At 38.5% G+C, this 23728-nt stretch overlaps 1 protein-coding gene across 1 annotated transcript; it reads left to right on the top strand.

Moving 5' to 3' along the window:
• Positions 1-14912: 14912 nt before the first annotated feature.
• Positions 14913-21323, top strand: LOC121420388. The gene is made up of 2 exons (XM_041614996.1): positions 14913-15506; positions 17892-21323. The coding sequence occupies exons 1-2, from the start codon at positions 15353-15355 to the stop codon at positions 18899-18901; spliced, it is 1164 nt and encodes a 387-aa protein (XP_041470930.1). The 5' UTR covers positions 14913-15352; the 3' UTR covers positions 18902-21323.
• The last annotated feature ends 2405 nt before the right edge of the window (positions 21324-23728 follow it).

The raw sequence follows: 23728 nt of genomic DNA, 5'->3' as shown, positions 1-23728 counted from the left end.
AGAAGAAAAGAAAAAAGAAGACGGAAAGGAGAGGAGGATGAGAAGAAGAAACCAGTGACAGAATAGATAAGCTAAATAATATATATTTAACAAATAAGCAAACATAAGACATAAAGATAGCCAACAAAAATGATATCAACCCCCACTTAAAACGATCTTTGTGACGTATCGGTCAAAGAACTTAATAAACGTAAAGCAAGATGCATGTATTAATGAAATAATTACTCTTTCTCTCAACACTTGTTTCAATGTACACTCTACTTTTATACGCCAATAGATTAAACTCAATTGAGACTCCAGTGCTGATGATTTATTTTGAAACTAGTCACTTTCAGTGTGGCATTGCTTAACCCTTTGGCATATTATGAATATAACGGTGTGACTTGGGTCTTTGGGAATTAGATTGAGTATTGATGGTCTATGTTTACACGCAGTACGAGGTAAACGACTTGATTGACAGGCAGTAGACTTTGCTGTTATCCATGGCCTTCTACCTGCGTGGCCAGTGAAGCACTAATCAATAAAAGAGCGCATCTTTGAGACGAGAGGCATCAGAAATGATTAATAGTTTCTTAGTGTGGTCATTCTGGGAGAGAGGTTAACATTCAGATGTCATCTTCATGAAGAAGGGGTTTGGGATGGTTACAGAATACACTTAATGAATACACCAAAGTGGCCAGTAGCCTTGATGCTCATTGGTCATAGCCACATTTCGTACATGATGATATATGATGAAGATGATGCGGGTAGTGGTGGTGATGATGGTGGTGATGGTGATGATAGTGGTGGTGGTGATGACGACGATGATGATGATGATGATGATGACGTAGTTGATGATGGTGAGGAGGAGGAGGATGGCGATGATGTGATGATGATTATTATTATTAAAGCTTATAATACGTTTTAGCAAATTCCAACAAATTTTGGCAATTTAACTTCGAGGTGTTTCCATGGTGAAGAAGAAAACTGCAGTGGTTTCAAGGTACATCATTCTCTCATGGACACATGCGGGTCGTCAAAAGGACTACCCGAACTCATATTTCGGTCAATCATTCATTCATTGCTATATGCTAATGTATATGTGCTAATAATGTGGGTGCATTTTGAGACGGAAATGGAGATGATTTAGTTTTCTTCTCCTTTTTGGTATGAAACCATTGGGAAGAAGTAAGGTCGACAAATAATATTTATGTATCGTAATAAGGCCGGTTTTGCATCCCATTCATAAATCGGATCACATCTCAATATCTATAAGTATAAAAAGCCTGATAGGCCCAACTAAAACGGGAAACGTGTGAAAGAAATAAAGAAATGATCATTAAACTTGAATACTCAATTTGTTTTACAAATCATTTTTTGAATAGCTACACGACAACTGGCGATCCGTTAACTCTCCAGAGACTGCACGGGAAAATACCGATGCATTTCCGAATCCTTTTTGCGAAGAGGACATATCTATTTTTCCCAGCACAGATAACCATGATAACTGCTCGTTTGATTCAGGAAGCATGGCTAAAAACAGCCTGAAATATTAATCGGTCCTTTCTAAAACTATCGCCATGATTGAAAGCAACGATCGTAGCGAGCGATTGACTATAATTCAGAGATGAAAGACGTGTGAAAAAACCCAAGGGTGTAATTAATAGATAATGCTCATCCTCGTTATGCTTGACTCTGACTTGCATTTATTGGTTCCGACTGCTTTTTAACGGAATATTCTTGATAAACTAGATTGGATCATTTCACTCTATTAATTGTATTTTATTGTATTGCTTAATGATATACATGTACATTTTGTTTTTACTTTGTTTACGTGACCACTTTAATGCTTCCCAAATGTTGATGTTGGGATTTTATAGCTCTGTGATTAAACCAGTTGACATACTCGTTATCCTAGGATAGGCTTACATTTCTGTTCTATATTTTCTGCATTTATAGTCCAAACAATTAACTCATAGTTCAACATACTCCACAAAATTGAATCGTAGTTCATATATGAAACTAGAGTTTGTGCATTGAGAGTTTGATGTACTTCACGGGTCCTCATGTGTTATAATAACAAAATATTTCATCTCTTAAAAGTTCAGGTGACCCCTGACTACATATATGCAAACCACTTTCTTATGATCATTCATCCAGAGCCCCTCCTATCAGTTACTAACAAAATTGAAATCGAGGCTAAATGTCATGAATCCATTTCTCATAACTCAATGGAATTGGAAATTCAATGTAATCTCTCTATTCACGAACTTTCAATATCTATTTCCCCCAATTTCCCCGCTATGATTATTTCAAACGATCGTTCTGATTGTGACGGAAGGGCATTAGCATTTAATATGTAACCCTGGATGATACACTGTAATTTACTTTCGGAATCAGCATCATGCAAATGTAGTCGTACAGTGAATGCTTGGCAAGTGAGCGATTCATTGATCGGCATAACACACTGATGTTCTCTCTGTTACGTTACATTAGCAGTTATGACGTAACTATTGTCATAGCCCGTACATAGACCTTATCAACTGGTACTCAAGAAATTGCCGAGAGCTTGCAATGTTATTGCTACTAACCCACTTAAAGCGTAGATTAGGGCGTATTTTCAGTGAGTAGTCATAGTTAATGAGCTAAAAGGTATGTAAACAACCAACCGCCTTCCACAGCATAAAGCACTTATGAAATGAAACTCTTACTTGAAAATGCCAGATGAGTCTAAATCGATTCCTCGTTTTCATAGTTCTGTCTTCATTGAATCCTACACACTGGTTGTGCATCATTTCGACTCATTTATAGATGCCATGGTGATATTCGATACGGTATTAAACAAATGTTTTCAATTTTGAAGAGCAGTAAACTTAACAACAGAATATAGGAACAGGTCTCCAAAGAATTTTATAACATTTTCCAACATACAGAATACAGTAATGAAAAATATTACTTGACATTTACTAGACTGTACTTAATTTCAAAATAAACGATGTACAAGAATAAAGACAGGGATGAGTAGATTCTCTTCACACATTTTAGAGCATGTGGAAGCATATCTCTAATTGGACAATCTGCAATCCCTTCCTACCCCCTCCCCTTGTTTTTGCTTTTCTTTACCTGTTTATAAAATCTCTCTGTACACGCACACACGCTTTTATTCAAACTTTATTCAAATCAACACTTCATTTCTCTCTAACTCTCCCTGTGTCTCCCTCTTTCTCTCTCTTTATCATGTCTATCAAGCACTTACACTCTGATCCCTCTCACCCAACCCGTTCTATAACCAATCCTCGTCTGATGAAGTAAACTGGAAATAAAACAGGGCAATGCCCTCAGGAGATTCCGTAAAGCTTCGTCTCAAACAGAGGTTTAACATTGTAAAGTAAAGATTAAAGACAAGGAGGGGGGAATAGCGTAAGAAAATTGGTATTAGGAATTCAAGAAGAGGGTGATTTAATTTTCAAAACAAACATGCAAAATCAAGTAAAACATAATTATGCTTTGATAATTAAGTGGCGCGGTAATCTGTCGAACTTGCGTTTATCATGTATGAGATGAAAAGGCAGCATTTTCAGAATGCTATTTTTTTTTTTTGCATTCTTACATTCAAAGTCCATGCTTATGTTGTCGCGTGTACTGTTCAATACAATTTCGTCTCATTTAGAACATCGCTTAGCCATTCACAATTCCCTGATAAAAGTTTACTTGGCAATGAAATTCCATGAGTGGTCCTCATCATTATCAGTAATATGAAGCTCCTCTTTCCCTCCGCCATTTGATATATTGAAGATGGTATATGGAGGCAGATGAATAGTGAAATGTAATATTGCCCGGGTTCATTCACTTAGTGTATGGAGCGGGATGACCTTTTCATTCCATGAGATAACTTGGAATAAAACAGACTCGAAGCAAAGGAATGTCGGTCATGATTTTAAGAAATTCATTATGGGCAGCTTTGGATTAAAGACATAATCTTTAGGAAAAAGGGAAAAAATAAGCTCAACAAATCTTGAAGATATGATAAATGCTTCCTTTCTTTGGTTACACATGGATAGTTGTAACCAATTTTTGGAATCATTCTTTTTAAACAGTTGAAATTTATAAAACGATAATAGTAGGCCTATATATTGCGTTCATTTCTTTAATTTCTCACTTAACCTTCTTTTTTATAGGATAATTGACATCGCAGTTTTTCGTTACATTCATCAGTTCATGTGGTTTTATTATACTGAACAGCTACAGATACCCAGCCAACACTCCGATACAACCATGCACAAATATATTCAAGTTTGAAATGTCTTCATTTCTTTATAATTACACTTCTTGAATTCATCATTATTTATACGGACTAAGATGTGCAAGACATGCAAGACGCAACAGCTTCAGCAAAAAAGAAGAGTGTATCACGCGACACAAGAGTACTTATGACCTGCTTAAGGAGAAACAAAAAGCGAAAAGGGTAAACGATTACTCCTGATGTCAGTCAGAGATCTACTTTCACTTTAAGTAAAACTCGGTCTCATATTCCCGATCTTTTGTAGCGGTGTTTTCTCATCAGTTGGGTTTTAGGGAAAACCAGCGCATAATATCCTCATAATACACCGCCCGTAGCACCAATCAAGGGCTAGTTTAGGGCAAATATTGTTCCGAAAATTGTGCCTGGCGTCCTAAATGCGGGTTTATCTGAGTAGGGGATTTGTTCCTCATCTTACGCATTTCTCTTAACGAGCCAAACATGCGGAAAGCTCCTGCGATGGAATACATAAGCTAAAGAATGGAGCCAGATCAAGTTCTGATTTCTTACATGCCAGCAAAAAGGGGAATCTTGCTTCTTGGGATACAAATGGTCGTTTAATCTATTACAATGAATACCCATACGACACTAAGAAGATATTATGTAAATCAGTAAATCCCCCTCCTGAACCTAAACAGGAATTACTCCTGATACGTGGCATCTATAATTATACTTTCATCCCGAGAATCAATCTATGTGCATTAATAGAAAAAAAATAATTGAACTTCAGCTTCGAGTCATAATGGTGGTAGAACCTTGATACGATGTCGATATACAATGATGAACATGATAGCAGGGGAAAAGGTATATGGCGTACTGAAAAAAAATAGTCGGTGACAAGCAGTTGATTTCGCCCCTTTCCCGATATTGCAATATTCCTAAAAAAAACGTCCTTCAGTTTGTGGCTAGACAGCAAGTTATTCTCTTTCTCTCATTTACCTTCTTCCCTCCTTGTTATATGTACATGTATAACTTAACCGAGACGAGTTCTTCGTTGTGGGTCCCTTAAAATGGCTTCCGGGGCACGGAGCCCTCAAATAGCCCTTCCACGCTTTAGATACGCCGACATGAATAAATTAATTCGCACTGTAACAAGTGGGTATATTACCCAATAAAATATCATTAGGGATGGCCAAGTTGAATTCATGTTGGTTTTAATACAGGCAAAAAGCGGAAAAGGGACATAAGACTGGATTGAAAATGCAGACAGTGTATAAATTCTAATTAACAAGAACGATCATAGGTAATTATCCTCCCATTGCTGCAATTTACAAATGTATTGAGCATTCACCAGACGTTAAAAGAGCGCACAAGAAATTATAAGTAATGGCAAAATGGCATGTAAAGGCATTTAGAACAATTTTCAAATTAAAGAATGTATTAAAATGTATTATGGCATTTATATAGGAAATATAAGTGATGAGGGGAAATTATAGTCAAACGTTTAGAAAATATGACGACAACTGAACAATAATGTCAATATAATTTTTCTTTACGTTTTCTTATATTTTATAAAACATTACACAAACTGAGTTGCTAATTCAATTCTGCTATGAAATTTACAGATCGGCTTTACAAATCTTATAGCAACAAAATGCGAAACTAATTTTAACAAGATATTTCGAAGAACAAAAAAAAGATATCAACTGGAAATTCCTTTCACATAAATTTGCTTTTAACAAAGAAAATACGATATTAAAAGAAAACATACGATAGTAAACAAAAAAAAACACACGAAAGATGCAGACCAAAACATTCTGGTACACGTTATTATTTGCAAGAATAACAATAACTTTGAAGAAGTTGTCTTCTCAGATAAAATAAGAGGAAATTTTAGATTTAAACACTGACGTCAGTGCAACGGCTGCAATATCATACTACTATACACCACTATACCATTAGATAGCATACTCTACCGTCCTCACCATTAGATTTCATTTCGACCCCATTTTCATCTCGACACCTTACGATGAAGCGTAATTAAATAGCATTTGTCTCTTTCAATTGCCCATGCGCCCTCGGGCTACTATTCCATTGCGCCGTATCTCTATGAAATAGTATGCTCCTCACGGCTTCAAGATTAATCCTTCGCTTTCGTTCATTGAAGCTACATCAGGCATGCACGTTCGTGCGGGCGTGAAATATTAAATGAAAATACTTTAAATAGTTAGTCAGGTATAGGAAGAACAAAGTCTACCGCTTTATATATTCTTACAGTAGGTATTTGACTGTCAATGAATTGCATGGTGTTTCCATCTAAAAAAAGCGATCGTAGAGAAGTAGAAGAAGAAAAAGATGATGATGATGATGATGATGATGATGATGATGATAAAGAAGATGGAGAAGAAAGGAAGAAAGAATAAGAGGTGGATGAAGACAGTGGAAGAAGAAAAAAGAGGACGAAGAAGAAGGAGGAGGAAAATATTGAAGCAGAACAAGATAAAGAAGATTAGAAGAAGAACAAGAAGACGAAGGGAAAAATATCTTCATAAAAAGAAGTTTCAGAATTAATTTACATTTATTATTTTGTTTAGGAATTCCATCTTTCATTTGAAGTGAAGAGAATAATACCATGAATACATGCAAAGATATATGTCAGAATTTATGAAGTTTACGAATTTTATGATAACTTGAATCAAATACAGTAGTTTTATAATATTCCATATTTCCATGTGTAAAATGAATGGAAGTTTATTCCGCCCTCCTTTTTAAGCTGCAGCGTCATCTGTCGGCACAATGCTAAATTTGCTTCACAATGCATGTGGGGAAAATATTATGTCACACAATTTACAAAATGACCCCCTTTCTGCTGTTTCTGGCTTCCTATCTCTAACGTACATCAAATGGAAACAAATATTAGATATAATTTCATCCATAACCAATACTTTCTCTTATCACAAGTGTGTGTCGTAAGTGAATCATATTGCACCTGGTAGGTCGTGGGTCTCTACTCGTGAAATTATTGATCTATTCCACTCATATAAAACTTAATGAAAGATGAGAGATGCGCCTGAGAGCACCCTAGAGCTTGTGGCGTACCATTGACCGCATCTATAAATACATTTCTTATTTTATATATACTTTCATTTTTATTGTGTAATTTTTAATTATTTATATAAAATACACCACTTGTTTCTTAGTTTAGATTGTGTTCATTCATGCCCTTTGTTACTTTTTTTTCATTCAATAATTACCAATGCATTTAATATATTCATCTCTCTATGTGTATATTCATTAGATAACATTTAATTTATTTAGCATTTCTCCATTTGCATCATCATTCATCTATTATTGTCCTCCATGGTATAAGGGGGTTTACATGCCTTATAAATGTATCATGTCAGCATACAATAACTATTTTAGTAATGGCTAGTGTGTATTTCCTTTTCATTGTTCTATCTCTTGCGTCAGAAACTTAGTATGTGACTACTTTTTTAATGTTGGAATATTCCATATGGTGACTATTCTATAGTAACAAGTAATCATAATTGTTATTTTTAATTAAAAAAATATACATTTTCGAACAAAAAATACAATTTTAAGAGTCGTGCAAGTGCATTAGGTACATTAACAATATCAAGACACGCAATATATGTATATATTTAACTCTTGAGTGAATAGAATATTTGATGAGAGTGGAAATGGGCAAGCATGATTTCATTTATTTTTCTTTTCTAAATATATTATTCCATTTTTGCTATTTGAGGCGTGCCTCATCTGAATCTGAAACAACATTTCACCAATTGCGGTTCATGCATCGTAATGTTACCCATGACCTCGTGGTGGAACTATGTCGGCTCAATGAGGAAGCATTACTGACCTACGTCGGCAAGAAGGAAGCAAACGACAAAATCAGATTAAAGTGGCGGGCCAAATACTGTCCTTGAACTCCGAAGTTTAAATAAGCGTAAGAACACGACTAGGGATACCTAAGCAGGCAGCTATTATGACTATGGCGTTCCTTGCCTGTTGGTAGAATATTGGTTATTGCAGTGCTTTAATACTGCTAAGAAGTGTAAACATTTACGTAGGTAAGAAATTAGTTGATATGGATTTGTGTTCCGAGTTACCAACTTGGTAATAGGTGTTATTAGACATTCATTTGTTTTCATTAACAAGATGAAATTAAAATCATATCAGAGCAGCAAACTTGTTTAATCGACATATTGTGAACGTAACGATACAATACAGAAATCTAATTCTTACCATTAGTAATCCTTTTTAAATCATCGAACTGATATGAATATAATTGGAAAAATCAGATTGAACATGTTGAAATGGTAAACACGGATCCAGACCGACCGATATGAGTATTTTAAATTAAATTGCTACATCGCAGGGGCGGAAATCTCTACCAAAAGGTAGGAGGGACAAGGGTCTGGAAAATTTGACAAGCAAAAAAAAGGCTATTACCTAAAATCTAAGGTCATTTCGACGAAAATATATTTGACAAGCAAAAAAGAAAAGGTCATCTCGTCCCAAAACGCACGTTTTATTCCCATTTTGAGTTATATATTTCTTAGCATCACCAAAGACCCAAAATAGTAGGGGGGACATTTGACATTGTGTCCCCCTACTATTTTGAGTAGGGGGGACACGTCCCCCTGTCCCCCCTGGGATTTCCGCCCATGCTACATCGAAATGAGTATTTTAAATTAAATTGCTACATCGAAATGACTTCGTACCACGATCGTATTATTACAAGAACATTACTTTCCCCATCAACATGATCAACGTAAACAAATATATTCTCTCTCTCTCTCTCTGTCAAAAGAACTGCAACTTAGTTACTTACTCCCTTCTTACAATTGTCTTGGCAGATAAGACTGACAATGGTCACTACTCAATTACTGTAACCTGATACTCTGATGATAAGACGAGGAGGAAAGATTGGATGCAGCATACCGAAGCCTTGGGACTCATTTCCAAGCTACTAGATTGTAGGTAGAGATAGTACTTAGAGGGCTACTTCGTAATGTGTAAAAATTCAGCGCAGAAATTATGTTCTTCTGGAATACCTTTCCCCATATGCATACTAGACACAATGCAATCATGTTAAATACATGTGGGATATCGTTATTGTCTTGGATTGGAGAAGAGGGAGGGGCTTCAAATTTGAAATAAAAAGATGTGTTCGAACAGAAAATACTGAAATACATTTTTCCAGGTAGCAACGGGGCTAATGTAGAGAATAAGACGAATATAAAACACTTTTTATTAATTTTTGTTTTTTTTTATAATCTTTTTGCTCGTTTACAAGCACCATACATACACAAAGAAAGACTTACAAAGAGTAATTACTAAAATGAACCCCAAAACAACGAATAGATCAACACATGCATGCAAAACAATGTCCTAGAAATCCGGCAGTAAGTTCCTTATTCGAAGACAGGGAGTGTTCCCTTATTTGGCGTAAAAACTCCCCAATAGCACTGTTGGCGCAAAAAGTTTCATTAAATGCGATCCTGTTAATAATACTGCGAGTTTGAAAACGGCATGAAACTGGAGGAGGTGAGCGTTGTGCTTTTCCAAAGAATTACATGATGCATATTTAATTCAATAATGCTATTAATATTGCAGAGAGCGTGGAGGCAGGTGCAGTTTCTACCTTGGCTATTTTTTCATTCCCGGAAGGATTATTTTAAAGGAAATAAAATCACAACAGACGGATGTGGAAAACCCGGTTTGTCCAGTAAAGTTCAAAAGTCGGTTTGACCGACTTGTTTGTGCTAACTTCGTTTGTGTGTTCGATTAAGATGCTACGTTAACATTCAGTGTAGTGTCTTCCTTGTTCTTTCTCTGGAAAAAGAATAAAAATACAATAAAACAGAGGTAAAAATAGACAAATGAACGGAAAGCCGAATGGGATACCGAGGCATATGGATAAAGAAGGCGCGGGTGAGTGGGTTATTGTATGGGGTCGCATAATTATGTGCGTGCGCGCGTGAGGTGTGATATGTGAAAGAGTGGGTTTGTGTGTGTGTGTGTGTTGGAAGAAAGGCAGGGTGCGTGTGCGTCTATGGGGAAGGTGGGGTGCGTGATTATGTGTGTGTGGGTGTATGAGTTTGAGGGGAGTGCATGTATGTGGTTGCATGAGTCTGCATGTGAGGCAGTAGTTAAAAAGAAATTTATCCGGCAAGGCAGGAAGCTGTTTTGCCACCTGGTGGAACCATAATAAAACATTGTAGAACATTCAGGGAAGAGGAATATAAGATTGCACAAGGAATACCTTGGCAATACATCTTCAGAAATGGGAACAGGTTAATTTAGAGTAACGAATGGACGCGTATAGTTCGTTTTTATCATTATTTCCTTCTTTGTCCAAAGTATGTACAGGTATTAAACAATGTTTTATGATAGTTTTCTTGTGTTACGATGTAATTTTTAGTAACTGAGATCAAATGTTACCTTTAGCAATAATTTGCAAGATTAATTTCGTCTTGTAATGTTTTGTGATACATATATAATTTGCTTATGAATATATTAAAATATAATAAAATGTTTCAAAAAATAATGACAGATCTATGAGTTACACAAAAAATTAATGAAATATCATTTGCGATGTTGCAGTATTGCATTTACATATTTTTAAAAGGCAAATTATAATGTGTACACGTTTTTTATTGGTTAAACACATAGTTGCGCTTACAAGTTGGAGTTACATTTGATAGCAACAGGTTACATGGTGAATGAATGGGTTAAACATTTGCACGAATTAGACAATGATTATGTCCGAGTGATCGGATTTGGGTGTCCATTGGCATGAGAGTAAATGAAGCCGAAATTGACAGTAGAACAGATAGCATGCATCAAGAGATATTGCATGAATTATGTTGATATCGTATGTGAATCGAATATAAGAAGTAAAACAATAAAACAGAACAAAATATTAACCCCCAAATTTTATCCGATAGTGCTTATTTCAATTGTTTTAAGGCGATCAATATCGGCGAGACAACAGGTGGCTGTGTGTGTTATGGTATCTCAGCTAGACACTATCGATAATTAGAACACATGATAAACATCAGCGTTCCACGGTATAGGTATGCATCAATGATCAAACATAGTTTCATTAGATCTAGCCTTCATAAGAAGAATGACATGGAAAGGATGATCACTAAATAATTCATCGGTTTATGACCTTGAATTCTGCGTAGGTTCTAGGTTAACTATTAAAAAAATGTTGTTTCAGGCGTATGTACGTTGTATCATGGGCCTATAGTTCATCTTTGTATTGACAGCGGAGTTTCTTTAATGGTGTAATGACTTCACTAATACTGTGTTCATCAAATGCATGCTTGTTGGTAAAAAAACAATTTATGTGAATTGATGATGAATGCATGACTATTGAGATCTTAATTCTTTCTCAATATCATCACCATTATCATTTTCATAAACGTAACTATTATCATTATCATCATAATTGTTGAGTTTATTTTCTTGGTGTAATCATCTATATTATTAACAAGGTGATCATTGTTATCATAATTTAGTGTTTATGTTTGTCCTTTTAATTATCATGGGGGCTGTTAATATCTAAACTGTTGTTGCCTTTGTTGCCAATATCATTTTCTATTCAATTATGTCCACAGTTTGCATGCGGAACGCGGCATTCCAATGCACGACGATACGTGGATGTAATTTTCATCATCATCCTTCACATTTCCCAAACGTGAATGATGAATATTATGATATCATAAGCATCCGATAGATAAGTTAATTTCACGTCTCCTGGGCGAAGAGGAGACAAATAATCATTACTGGCATTTCGAATGGAAGTTGCAATGATTGCAAAGATGGTTTTCAAGAGCAATTGAACATGGAAGTTAGACATAGTTAAGCGAATTTCAAGGAAAACATAATAAAGATGTTAAGGCTTGTTTCTAATCTTAATTTGTGAATAAAAGTAAGATTTACCCAGACGTCTAGTTACATAAACAACACAGCATTAAGAGAAACATATCCAGTGGATATTTAATGAATCGATTAACGATCAAACACTTATTCCAAGATTCGTGTTTTTAGAATTGTGACGCTTGACTTTCATGATGATATGAAGATCGTGAATGAAATTAAAAATGCATTTTTTTCAGTCTTTCATATGGTGCCAGTGTTTAATGCATTGTAGAAACTTGAATCAAATAAATTGTCTAAATAAGTATTGGACGTTCGGTTGAAATATTTAGAATTTTTATAAAAAACGACTCAAATTTTAATATTTTTGTTTGTAATTGTACATTTTTAACACAATGTAAGCTGTATAGAAAGACAATTCATTAGATATTTACTCTGCTGGATTTTCAGCAAACATTCATATATCTTTCCAAAAATATGGATTGATGTAGCCTTTAAAACCTCATCGATATCATGACATTATCATACGTATTTATCGGCACATGAAGGGGCACAAACATAGAGTCGATGACCCGCAAGGAAATAGTTACATGAGCACAAAATGTCAGAAGTAGGGGAAAAGGGGGTAAAGATTTCAGGTGTTTCTTGATGTGGTGGTGGTGGTGATGGTGGTGGATATTGCTTGTTGACTGTGACTATGCTGTAGGTAGAGACATGTAAATAACCTCCTCTATCGAAATAAAAAATAAATAAAATCTAAAAAGGACCAAGAACATTCCATTCGCGCCAACACTTGGATATCAGCAAGAACTGCCCATACTCACGACTCACGTTGTGAGATAAGATTTTTGGTATTTTTTTCGCAAATTCATGATTGTCCTATATCATCGTCACTAAACGACATATACCCAAACTAGTACTGATAGTTATAGTAGTTGTTGTTTATGCATTTTAGTGACATTAAGCTTAGGTATGGCAACAATCGCCAAGTCCAATCTTTTTTATATATATTTGACGAATAATCAGATACACTTGTTTAATAAATAAAAATGAAATAATAACGTTTTATTTACCCAGGGTAGCCACTTCAGTTAGGAAACTGCTTTACCAGCGGGCCCTGCATAACATAACATGTTATTATTCTAAACAATATTACACAATATCCGACAATTTTCCTATTCTTATAAGATGATAAATAAACGAAGTGACATACCAGATTTCAACTTTTTTCCTCAGAATATTCTAAAAGTTTTGCATTCCATGTCGATTCTTCCTTTTTCCCCTCAGTCTTGTATATTATATGTGTATGCCACCCATTTGGGGAGTCGGAGTAGTGTACATTCCCTCACAATGAATCATATATTCATGATGATAATGGTAATCACTGCTAGGTACGTCTCAAGTGTGCCAACTTGCCTCTTCTCCGTGATATAATAATGTCTCAAGACCCGTGATATTTTGCTCCCTCTAACAATCTACGAATGCAAGCATATTGAGCATTTATTATGTCTGATGGCCAAATGATATACTATAAACGGACTATTCGTTTACGTAAGTACGATATTTACCTTTGTTTCGTCTTTCCGATAATTGTCGTCAATATTGCACGTGGCATACGCATGTACATTACTGTATGAAGCCATGCCATTTGTATCTATTGTACAAATAATTTACGCTCCGTACAGATTATGAATAAATGGTTGCGCAGATAATTAAGGAAATAAGTAAATTCAAGAATCATACTGGGCAAATATGCAGCTGTTGATGCGTGTGTGTTATTAGAAAGGTGTGTGTGTGTGTGTGTCTAGGTGGGTCTGAGCATTTGTGTGATAATGCAATATTGCAGTAAATGCAAAAAAAAAGTCTTTTACACAGGCTGTCTGAACTTGTGACAGTATTGCTCACTTAGTGATATCAAGTGCTTGGTATTTTCGACGTGGTGATAGCGGGCTGTCTTTCGGAATTAATTGCCCATATCTCATCAATCGAAACATATTCCTAAGGGAATAATCATATCATCGAGACCATTTAAATGGGAGCTATCTTCAATGTTTATTCTTTATGTGTGTATTTATGTCCAAAATGTGAATTTGTGTGTGTGTGCGTGTGTGTTAATATACAAAATCAACTCGAGGATGCATTTAATATATATACATGTATATAGTATTTCATAGAATAACAATTGGAATCGATTTTAGCGATTTGAATTTTACGAACAGTCCATGTATTGATCTCATACATTTTTTTTAATTGTTGTAGTGCACATTTTCGAACTATTCAAACGATGACTGCTGCAACAGAATGCAATAAGTTTACACTTTGAATTCGCAAGTTCATCAACAAATAATATGATATATCGCATATACCATGTTACTAAGCAAAAACTCCCAAGTTTAAGGGTTGAAAATAGGTCATGATCTCGTTAACATTATGCAAAGCCGGAAAGAGCATCTTCTCCCATATAATTTGATACCATATTTGTGTAGTAGTAGTAGTACACCTTCACATTTAGATAATCAGTAGGTAATATCTTTTAGCGAAAGTATTTCGTTAACAAGCGGTTATCCAGAGTCTAGACATCAAGGGCGTAGTTGGAAATCTCCCCGCCTGGCGATCTTGGCGCGGACAGGTGGTCCAGTTTTACGACTTTGTTGACAAAAAATTATTGGCGGGGAGATTTCTTCCCTACCTCCTCACTTTTCTTCGTGGTGTTCAGAGTAGCAGGTCGTATTAATTTCGATCGCTTGTTTGATTATTTCCAATTCCTACAAATTTCGACGCCTTGCTGCACTTGTTTAACATTTGTTGTTAGGAAAAATCAGGACGCTTTGCTGGTATTACTACTCTCTTGATAAAGTTACATGCAGTTTCAGGACGCTTTGCAGGATTTGAGTCTTTTTAACTCGTCATTTGTTTATTCTCCTTGCGCTGTACGACCTGCCTGCTACTTATTACTTGCTAACTTATGACAATTTTTCGGAATTCGTTGAATCTACCTCAGTACACCATCCTCCTGTGTTGTCGTCGGTGAGCTCTTTTTGCTTGGATTCTACGTCTCTTTTACGTCTCATTTTCGACTATTGTGACAATTTGTGAGTACTTGAATATACCACAGCTCGTCATTATCCTGTCTGCCGGTTTTCTGTGCCCGGATTCTAAGTTCACTCTAACTTTTGAGCAGCCTCTGTCTTTCCACGTCATCTTTTGGAGTAGTTGAAAATGCCGAAAGTAAAGCAAGGAAGGAAAAATGCTGGCAAGCCTGCAACGCCTCGTCGCACGCGGAAGGCTGGGACTGGGACTGGGAGTGCATCGTCTACCTCGGTCGTCGAAGAGGACGTCGCTGGAGCTGGAGCCGGCACGAGTATTATAAACGGTGAGTCTGATACTGTAGGGGCTCCCTGGCCCATAGTTACCCCTCCCGGCGCTGCGCATAGTTCTGAGGCAACTCATGAAATTCAGGCGCCTTCACATCCCCCTGATACTCCTGTTACCCTCCCCATTTATGATGCTTCTGGCATTACCCCTCCGACACAGCCGGCTATGCTGAGCTGCGTATGCGATGAGCTGGGTAGTGAGGTTCCTCTCGGGATCAAAGAAAAGATTTGGAGTGGTGAATATTTTGATCTCGGTTTGCTACTAAAAAGGGACGGCGCGCAGTTAGATTCCGCTCAATCATTCAGCCTCTGTTCTACGGGGGCTGCAGTAGTTTTGCGGCCGCATAGCAAGCCCCCTGTGCTGTCTAATATTGAACAGTGGACATCAGCTTTTCTGATTTTCGCGTCGATATATCTAGAGCGTCATCCAGCTCGGGCTCGGGAATTATTGAAGTACATGGACATCGTACGTTCCATTGTTCGATATGGGGGGGTCAATTGGCGGTCTTATGATGCGCAGTTTCGCCTCCGTCAGGCGCGTCACCCCTTTAGATCCTGGGCGTCAATCGACTCTGAGCTATGGCTGACAATCGCAACAGCGAGCCACAATTTTCAATATCCCCCCTCGTCATCCCTCGCCCCCAGGAGTCAGCCCTTTCGCCCATACGGGAGGGGAGCAAGCCGCATGCCCCCGTCTCGGCAATATGGTTCAAACCGCGTCGGCATCCCCCGACCCCCGCTGCTCTGTTACGCATTCAATGACACCGGGTCATGCAGCCGAGTTAACTGCCGTTTTCTGCACAGATGCAGAAACTGTTCTGCAACTTCCCATGGCGCCCACGCCTGCGTCAAACCCACCGCCGCCGCCAGTAGCAAACGGGTGCCCGGCCCAAACACCAATTAATTTAAAACGCATGCTTCCTTTTCTTAATAAGTACGCCAGGCGCGATGATGCCGCCCAACTTATTTCTGGGTTCCGATTTGGGTTCTCTCTTGGTTTTACTGGGCTCCGTCACCCTGTTTCTTCACGAAATCTGAAATCGGCAGGGGAGCTGAAGGATATTTTAAAGGATAAGATACAGAAAGAAATTAGCCTGGGTAGAATTGCCGGTCCTTTCCAAAATCCACCCTTTCCGAATTTTCGCTGCTCCCCTATAGGGCTTGTTCCCAAGCGTACCCCGGGGGAATTTCGCCTTATTCAACACCTCTCAGCTCCTCGAGGTCAATCGGTCAATGAGTTTATTAACTCAGATCTATGCTCCGTATCATACACTTCGTTCGACGAAGCTGTTAATCTTGTTTCACGCCTCGGTCAAGGTGCATTTATGGGCAAGGCAGATATCAAATCTGCATTTCGGCTGCTGCCGGTCCACCCTTCTGATTTTGAACTCCTCGGTTTCTGCGTTGACGGGGAATATTTTTACGACAAATGTTTGCCTATGGGCTGTGCCATATCATGTGCGCACTTTGAACGGTTTAGCACTTTTCTCGAGTCTTGTTGTCGCAACCTAGCTAATACTGACCGCATTCTGCATTATCTAGACGATTTCTTCTTCGCCGGCGCTTCGCGCGAGGAGTGTGAATCGTCTATGAGGCATTTTTTGGCTATGTGCGAGGCTTTTGGAGTCCCTATTGCAAGCGAGAAAACGGAAGGGCCCGTTTCTTCTATCACCTTTTTAGGTTTAGAGATTGATGCGATAGCAATGAAAGTTCGCGTTCCTAGTCAGAAAATCGACTCCCTGCAGGCAGCGTTGCGTCACTGTGAAGCGCAAAAGAAGTTGACATTGAGACAATTGCAATCGCTTATCGGCAGCCTTAATTTTGTGTGTAAAGCTGTTGCTCCAGGTAGGGCATTTCTTAGGCGTCTTATCGATTTGACTCGAGGCGTCCGTCGCCCGGAGCACCGAATTCGCATATCAAAAGGGGCAAGAGCTGATTTGCAGGCGTGGGCTCTGTTTTTATCCGAGTTTAATGGCACCGTCATGTTTTCTCACCCAAACTGGCGCTCAAACACCGAATTTCAGTTTTTCACAGATGCAGCAGCTAGCATTGGTTTTGGCATTTTCTTTCAGAACAAATGGGCTCAGGGCCGTTGGCCTGCAGCGATTTTGGATGCAGGTTTTTCCATTGCCTTCTTAGAGCTATTTCCGATTGTGGCGGGTATCCGGTTATGGGGGGCGCGTTTAGCTAACAACCGGGTTCTTTTCTGGTCGGATAACCAAACCGTTGTGCATGTTGTTAATTCGCAAACATCTAAGTGCAAACACATCATGAAGCTAGTTAGGATGTTGGTAGGGCTTTGCTTGAAATACAACATTCTTTTTAGGGCGCGTTACGTGCCTGGCTCTTCCAACGAAATAGCTGACTCCCTCTCTCGTTTTCAGATGGAAAGGTTTCGGCAGCTAGCACCGGGCGCCGATCAGCGGGGATGCGTCATACCCATCCATCTGTGGCGGACCTTTTTGTAGAGAGGAATCGTCTCATGCTGGCTTCTCGAGCGCAGAGCACTCATTCTACCTATAGGAAGGCTTGGGACGCATTCGAGCAATTTCGGTTGCGATATCACTACGATATAAATGTCGAACCAGACGTTGAACAGGTGGCTCAGTTTATTTCTTTTCTTTCATGGCATGGTTATGCGGGATCAACCATAAGTACTTACATTTCAGGGTTAGCCTTTGGGATGCAGGCTTCGGGTTGGCCTGACACGACCGACTGTTTCGCCATTCGGCGTTTGGTGGATGGTTGTCGGCGCAAATTTGCCCAGCATGATACTCGGTGCCCCATAACTTTCCCCATTTTGAAATCGTTAATTCATGCCATACCTCATGTTTGTCCAAATTCTTACAACCAGGCACTTTTTCGCGCCGCTTTTCTAGTGGCGTTTTTTGGCTTTCTCCGGGTGGGCGAGTTTACGGCTCAATCTAAACGGGGCCCCCTTTCTTTGTTGGAAAACGATGTTTGTATACGGGGGGAGGGTCCCCGCAGAAAATTGGAAGTCACAATCCGGAGGTCAAAGTCGGATCAGACAGGGAAAGGGTGTTGCATTATTATTCCCACGAATACTTCATCTCCAATGTGTCCTGTTCTGGCTGTAGATAATTACTTGTCCATTCGTTCTAGTAGTCAGGGGAGAGAACGCGCCTTTTTCCGCCACTTTAGCACTCAGCCGTTGACGAGGCATGAATTTGGTAAAACATTAAAACAGGCGATATCATTCCTCAACTTGCCGGTGGAGTTTTATTCCTCTCATTCGTTCCGTATCGGGGCGGCAACGTCTGCTGCAATGGCAGGGATCCCTGACGCTCGCATTCAAAATATGGGGCGCTGGGCTTCTCTTTCCCACCGACGCTACATCCGGGCCAATTATGCCTTGCTTGGCGATAGTTTGTAAACAGGGGCGATCGCCACGGCCAAGTATTTTGCCTAAAGTAATTAATACAAAGGTCGCGCTTCTTGGTATTTTGTTCCCCCTTTCTTTTCTAGTAATCTCATTTTACAAATTATGTTGCTTTTAGTCAGAAGCTGGGTTTTTAGCTGCAAGTTTAAGGGTGTGTTACTTACAGATAGGCAGCTCAAAATATGAAGTGAAGAAGGGATGTTTTCATTACATTTGATTTGAATGTGGTCGCTGGTAATTTCTATTTTGATAACAAGGGTAGTGAGGGGCGTTATGCATATCTTGGTTATGAGCATGCCCGTAATTTAGTGATGCAGGTTATTTATGTATACTGGAAGTAGAATTATTCACTAGTTGCATTTTGTACTGTGTTCAAAATACTCAATGGCGGGTTTCTCGCTCGCTTGGCAGTGCATTAGTGAACACTGAATACAGAATGGGGTTGAATTCAGTGGCAACATATTTAAGTGCCTACAATATAATATATTATGCATTGTTATATATTGTTATGATGTGTTATAGCATGTTTTGGGGCCATCAGGCTCCTAAGTTGTAGTTCGCCTTGCTGCTTGTCCTTTTTGTTTTTTCTCTCCCCATTGCAGCTGATATGATTCCGCCTGGCTGTAACCCGTTCAACATTTGGTTTGGAAGGAGCCTGCTTACTCTCGATCTACATGCCACGCGTCCAAGCGAATTTTTTCTCGACCTGGGTCTTTAAACGAACTTGAAGGGGGGCACCAGTCGGCTATACCTCATCCTTTGTTTATCCGCGATCTACTTTTCGATATAGCACAGTCATGAACTAGTTTGTGGGTCAGACCTGCCACGTAATAACACGTGGCATTTCCTTCGGAGCGATGCCATACCCCCCCCCCCCCCCTCCCCTCACTGCCCGTTCGACCATTAATGTTTGACCTATGTGGCCCCTGGACATTTTACGACTCTATTTTGCCCCTCGTCCAGCCAAAGTATTACGGCTCTTCGCTAATTCAGCTTGTATGTCCATTGGATTTCTTGGACGGATAACAGAAGTCGGGAGTTCACGTTTTGTTTTTAACAGATTTTAGATGTTAAATGTGTTATAAGATGTTTAGGTTTAGGTTTTGCTCTTGCGCGAAGCAGAATGTGTTGTGGCGGCGGGATGTCAATCCGGGCAAGATGTACCCATATTTTCCATCCCGTTTGGCGGAATTGCATTTTTTGCCACACCACATTCGTTCGTTCAGTAATTTACTTTATCATTATATAAACATAGTTGTATAACGAGAGGCTTCCTGAGAGGTTTATTACAATTCGCAAAAGAATAATGATTATTAGCGCCCACGTTGGCCTGGTGGGCTACGGCAAGCTGAGAAATCTTGTCGTAGATAGGCCTGTGGATGGATTTATATGTATTTCCCCTACTTTGGCCACGTGGCAAGCTGGGAAATCTTGGCACGAAATTTAAGTAGGAAGGGCAAGCTGTGAAATCTTGCCATGGTTTTGGGTAAGCTGTGAAATCTTACCATTAATTATCGAACTTGGCAAGCTGTGAAATCTTGCCATGATTGCGGGTAAGCTGTGAAATCTTACCATTAAATATTGAACTTGGCAAGCTGTGAAATCTTGCTATGTTCGTGTTTTTCTGAATTTTGATTATTTTTATTCCCACCTATATTGGTTGAACTATATTTACAGTATTATCGAAAATCATTAGTAACCTCAGGAGGCCTCCACACCTATTTCTTTATGTAAAAGAACGTATGATAATATTATGACTTTTCTTGATGATTTGAGAATTTGAATACGGCGATGCTACTCGCTTAATTATTAAACCACGAAATACCGCATATAACTGTGTTTGTATCTTTGTTGTGTCTGGACTTGGATAATATCTTTTAGCGAAAGTATTTCGTTAACAAGCGGTTATCCAGAGTCTAGACATCAAGGGCGTAGTTGGAAATCTCCCCGCCTGGCGATCTTGGCGCGGACAGGTGGTCCAGTTTTACGACTTTGTTGACAAAAAATTATTGGCGGGGAGATTTCTTCCCTACCTCCTCACTTTTCTTCGTGGTGTTCAGAGTAGCAGGTCGTATTAATTTCGATCGCTTGTTTGATTATTTCCAATTCCTACAAATTTCCCCACCTCCATCCCCTACACCTCCATTTAGCTAGAAGGGTAGGCGTCTCTTTCCTATTCCATATAGAATTTTGGCTCGTTATTCGCGCTCTGGAGCTATGAGCTTTGTCGCACCTATAGGGTGGGCCGCAAGGGAATTTTCCGTCCGCCCCTTTTCACTCTTTTTAGTACTTTTGGTTTCATATACTTTTGGCTTTGGGTGTTTTGGGGGGTCCGACGTTTTGCCCTTGCCAGAGCGCGCTAAATTTTGCTAGGGTGTATTAGTCAGTTCATTCATTTGTACAGTAATTTACTTTATCATTATATAAACATATAACGAGAGGCTTCCTGAGAGGTTTATTACAATTCGCAAAAGAATAATGATTATTAGCGCCCACGTTGGCCTGGTGGGCTACGGCAAGCTGAGAAATCTTGTCGTAGATAGGCCTGTGGATGGATTTATATGTATTTCCCCTACTTTGGCCACGTGGCAAGCTGGGAAATCTTGGCACGAAATTTAAGTAGGAAGGGCAAGCTGTGAAATCTTGCCATGGTTTTGGGTAAGCTGTGAAATCTTACCATTAATTATCGAACTTGGCAAGCTGTGAAATCTTGCCATGATTGCGGGTAAGCTGTGAAATCTTACCATTAAATATTGAACTTGGCAAGCTGTGAAATCTTGCTATGTTCGTGTTTTTCTGAATTTTGATTATTTTTATTCCCACCTATATTGGTTGAACTATATTTACAGTATTATCGAAAATCATTAGTAACCTCAGGAGGCCTCCACACCTATTTCTTTATGTAAAAGAACGTATGATAATATTATGACTTTTCTTGATGATTTGAGAATTTGAATACGGCGATGCTACTCGCTTAATTATTAAACCACGAAATACCGCATATAACTGTGTTTGTATCTTTGTTGTGTCTGGACTTGGATAATTCTTGCAGTGATAAAACTTGTTATTTGCGCCAAAGTACATGTAAGACATGGCTGCAATTAATAAATCGAGGGACCAGTTTCATAAAAGTTGTTATAATGATAGATTTGCAAAAGCAGTTTAAAGCTACTGAAATCACTCTATTTCATTGGTTAAGAGTAAAGTTGTTATAGAAATGGTTAATTTGTTACTATAAGAAGTCAAAGCTGTCAAAACCTTACAACGGTTGCATTGAAATCCATTGCAAAATAAAACCTTTTTGATAAACAACATCAAAATATCTAAGCACCAATTTTCAGACTGATTTCATTAAAAAGGAAAGTGCAAGTATGTTAACTAACATGTTTACACATGTAGGATTTTGACATCATTGGCAGCTGGATTTATTTATTGCAGCAATACCACACGGTATATAAACTAATTGGAAATTCAAGCATATATAACAACAAAATGTAAGATAATTGCTGAACTGTAGAGAAAACCTTAAAGAAATGTATTATTTTATCTATTTCGCTCGATTTCCAGCCAATGTAAGCAAACTGTGCATTTGTTTTGTGATCATGAATGATGGCCAATACATCGTTCTTCAAAGGACGATGTGTGGTGGTGTACTGCTATCATTTTGTCCTTTCTATTTTGCGTTGCGAGGTTGACTATTAAAGCTTAAATTAAATAAGTATGGAAATAAAGAAAAAATTATTCAAATATCATTTGTGATCACATTGCATTATATCATATTTTTACCGTGTCAAAGCAGGTGTCATATCCACATTCCGTAAACCCATGGACCATTACCAGCACATATAGAATGAAACAAAAGCAAACAAAGGAACAAAAATGACACGGTTTGATAATTTGATGATATATAGCTATGTATGACTTCAGCAAATCAATGAAACAGAACTTATTATCATAATTAATAACTATAACTTAATGAAAATTGAAACCATTAATACAAGCTGTACATTACCGTATACTGCTGATTTTGATATCCCCTACCCCTTCGTAATCACTTTCGTAACCCCCCCCCCTTCCATATTTCACTCCTGAAATTCTATCGTCCTTTTCCTATTTCTTTTATTTCTATTTTTATCTTGCGATCTTCATCGATCCATCAAATCTAATTAAAGATGGAAACTCTAAGCCCACGCATCAGGGACCTAATTACCGGGACCTTCCAAGTTCTTACGACGAGAGAGCCCGTCATTAGCTCGAAAACTTGGAATCTGAAATTCCTATCTAAAAGCTTTCGTCTTAATTTCCGTGATATTACTGTTCATGAATAATCCGTTTCCCTCGATATGGGTGTTACGATCGCGATACAAGCTTGGTATATAAACAATTTACACGCATGCGTGTGAACGATGGGTTTGTGTGGGTGGCGAATTATTGTGGGTGTGTTTTACATATTCTCATCTGACTTATGTGTATTACTCGAATGACCTTGGTTAAACTCAATATTAGCATAATCAACCCTAACCAACACACACTTGTATACCAAGTCCGAGGTACTAGCATGACTTGTGTACGCCTTCTCTCCATCATAGCAGATTCGCGCCTTCATTACCAGCGGGTAATAGGCAATATTATTAAATGGCCTTCGTCTGGGAATGATAACTATATCTTCCATTATGAATTGACCTAATGAACTCAATGGCGATGCCTGGTTGAAAATGCCCAGGGATATTCTAGGCACTCTCTGACCCTCCCACTTGAGAGGATTGTTTTCATGCACCCGATTACTTTCTGCTCTATCGCGTTAATATAAGACTATATGAT

Source organism: Lytechinus variegatus, chromosome 8 (assembly GCF_018143015.1).
Source record: "Lytechinus variegatus isolate NC3 chromosome 8, Lvar_3.0, whole genome shotgun sequence".
Classification (NCBI taxonomy): Eukaryota; Metazoa; Echinodermata; class Echinoidea; order Temnopleuroida; family Toxopneustidae; genus Lytechinus; species Lytechinus variegatus.
The sequence above is the reverse complement of the archived record's forward strand: the minus strand, read 5'-3'. Positions and strand labels throughout refer to the sequence as shown.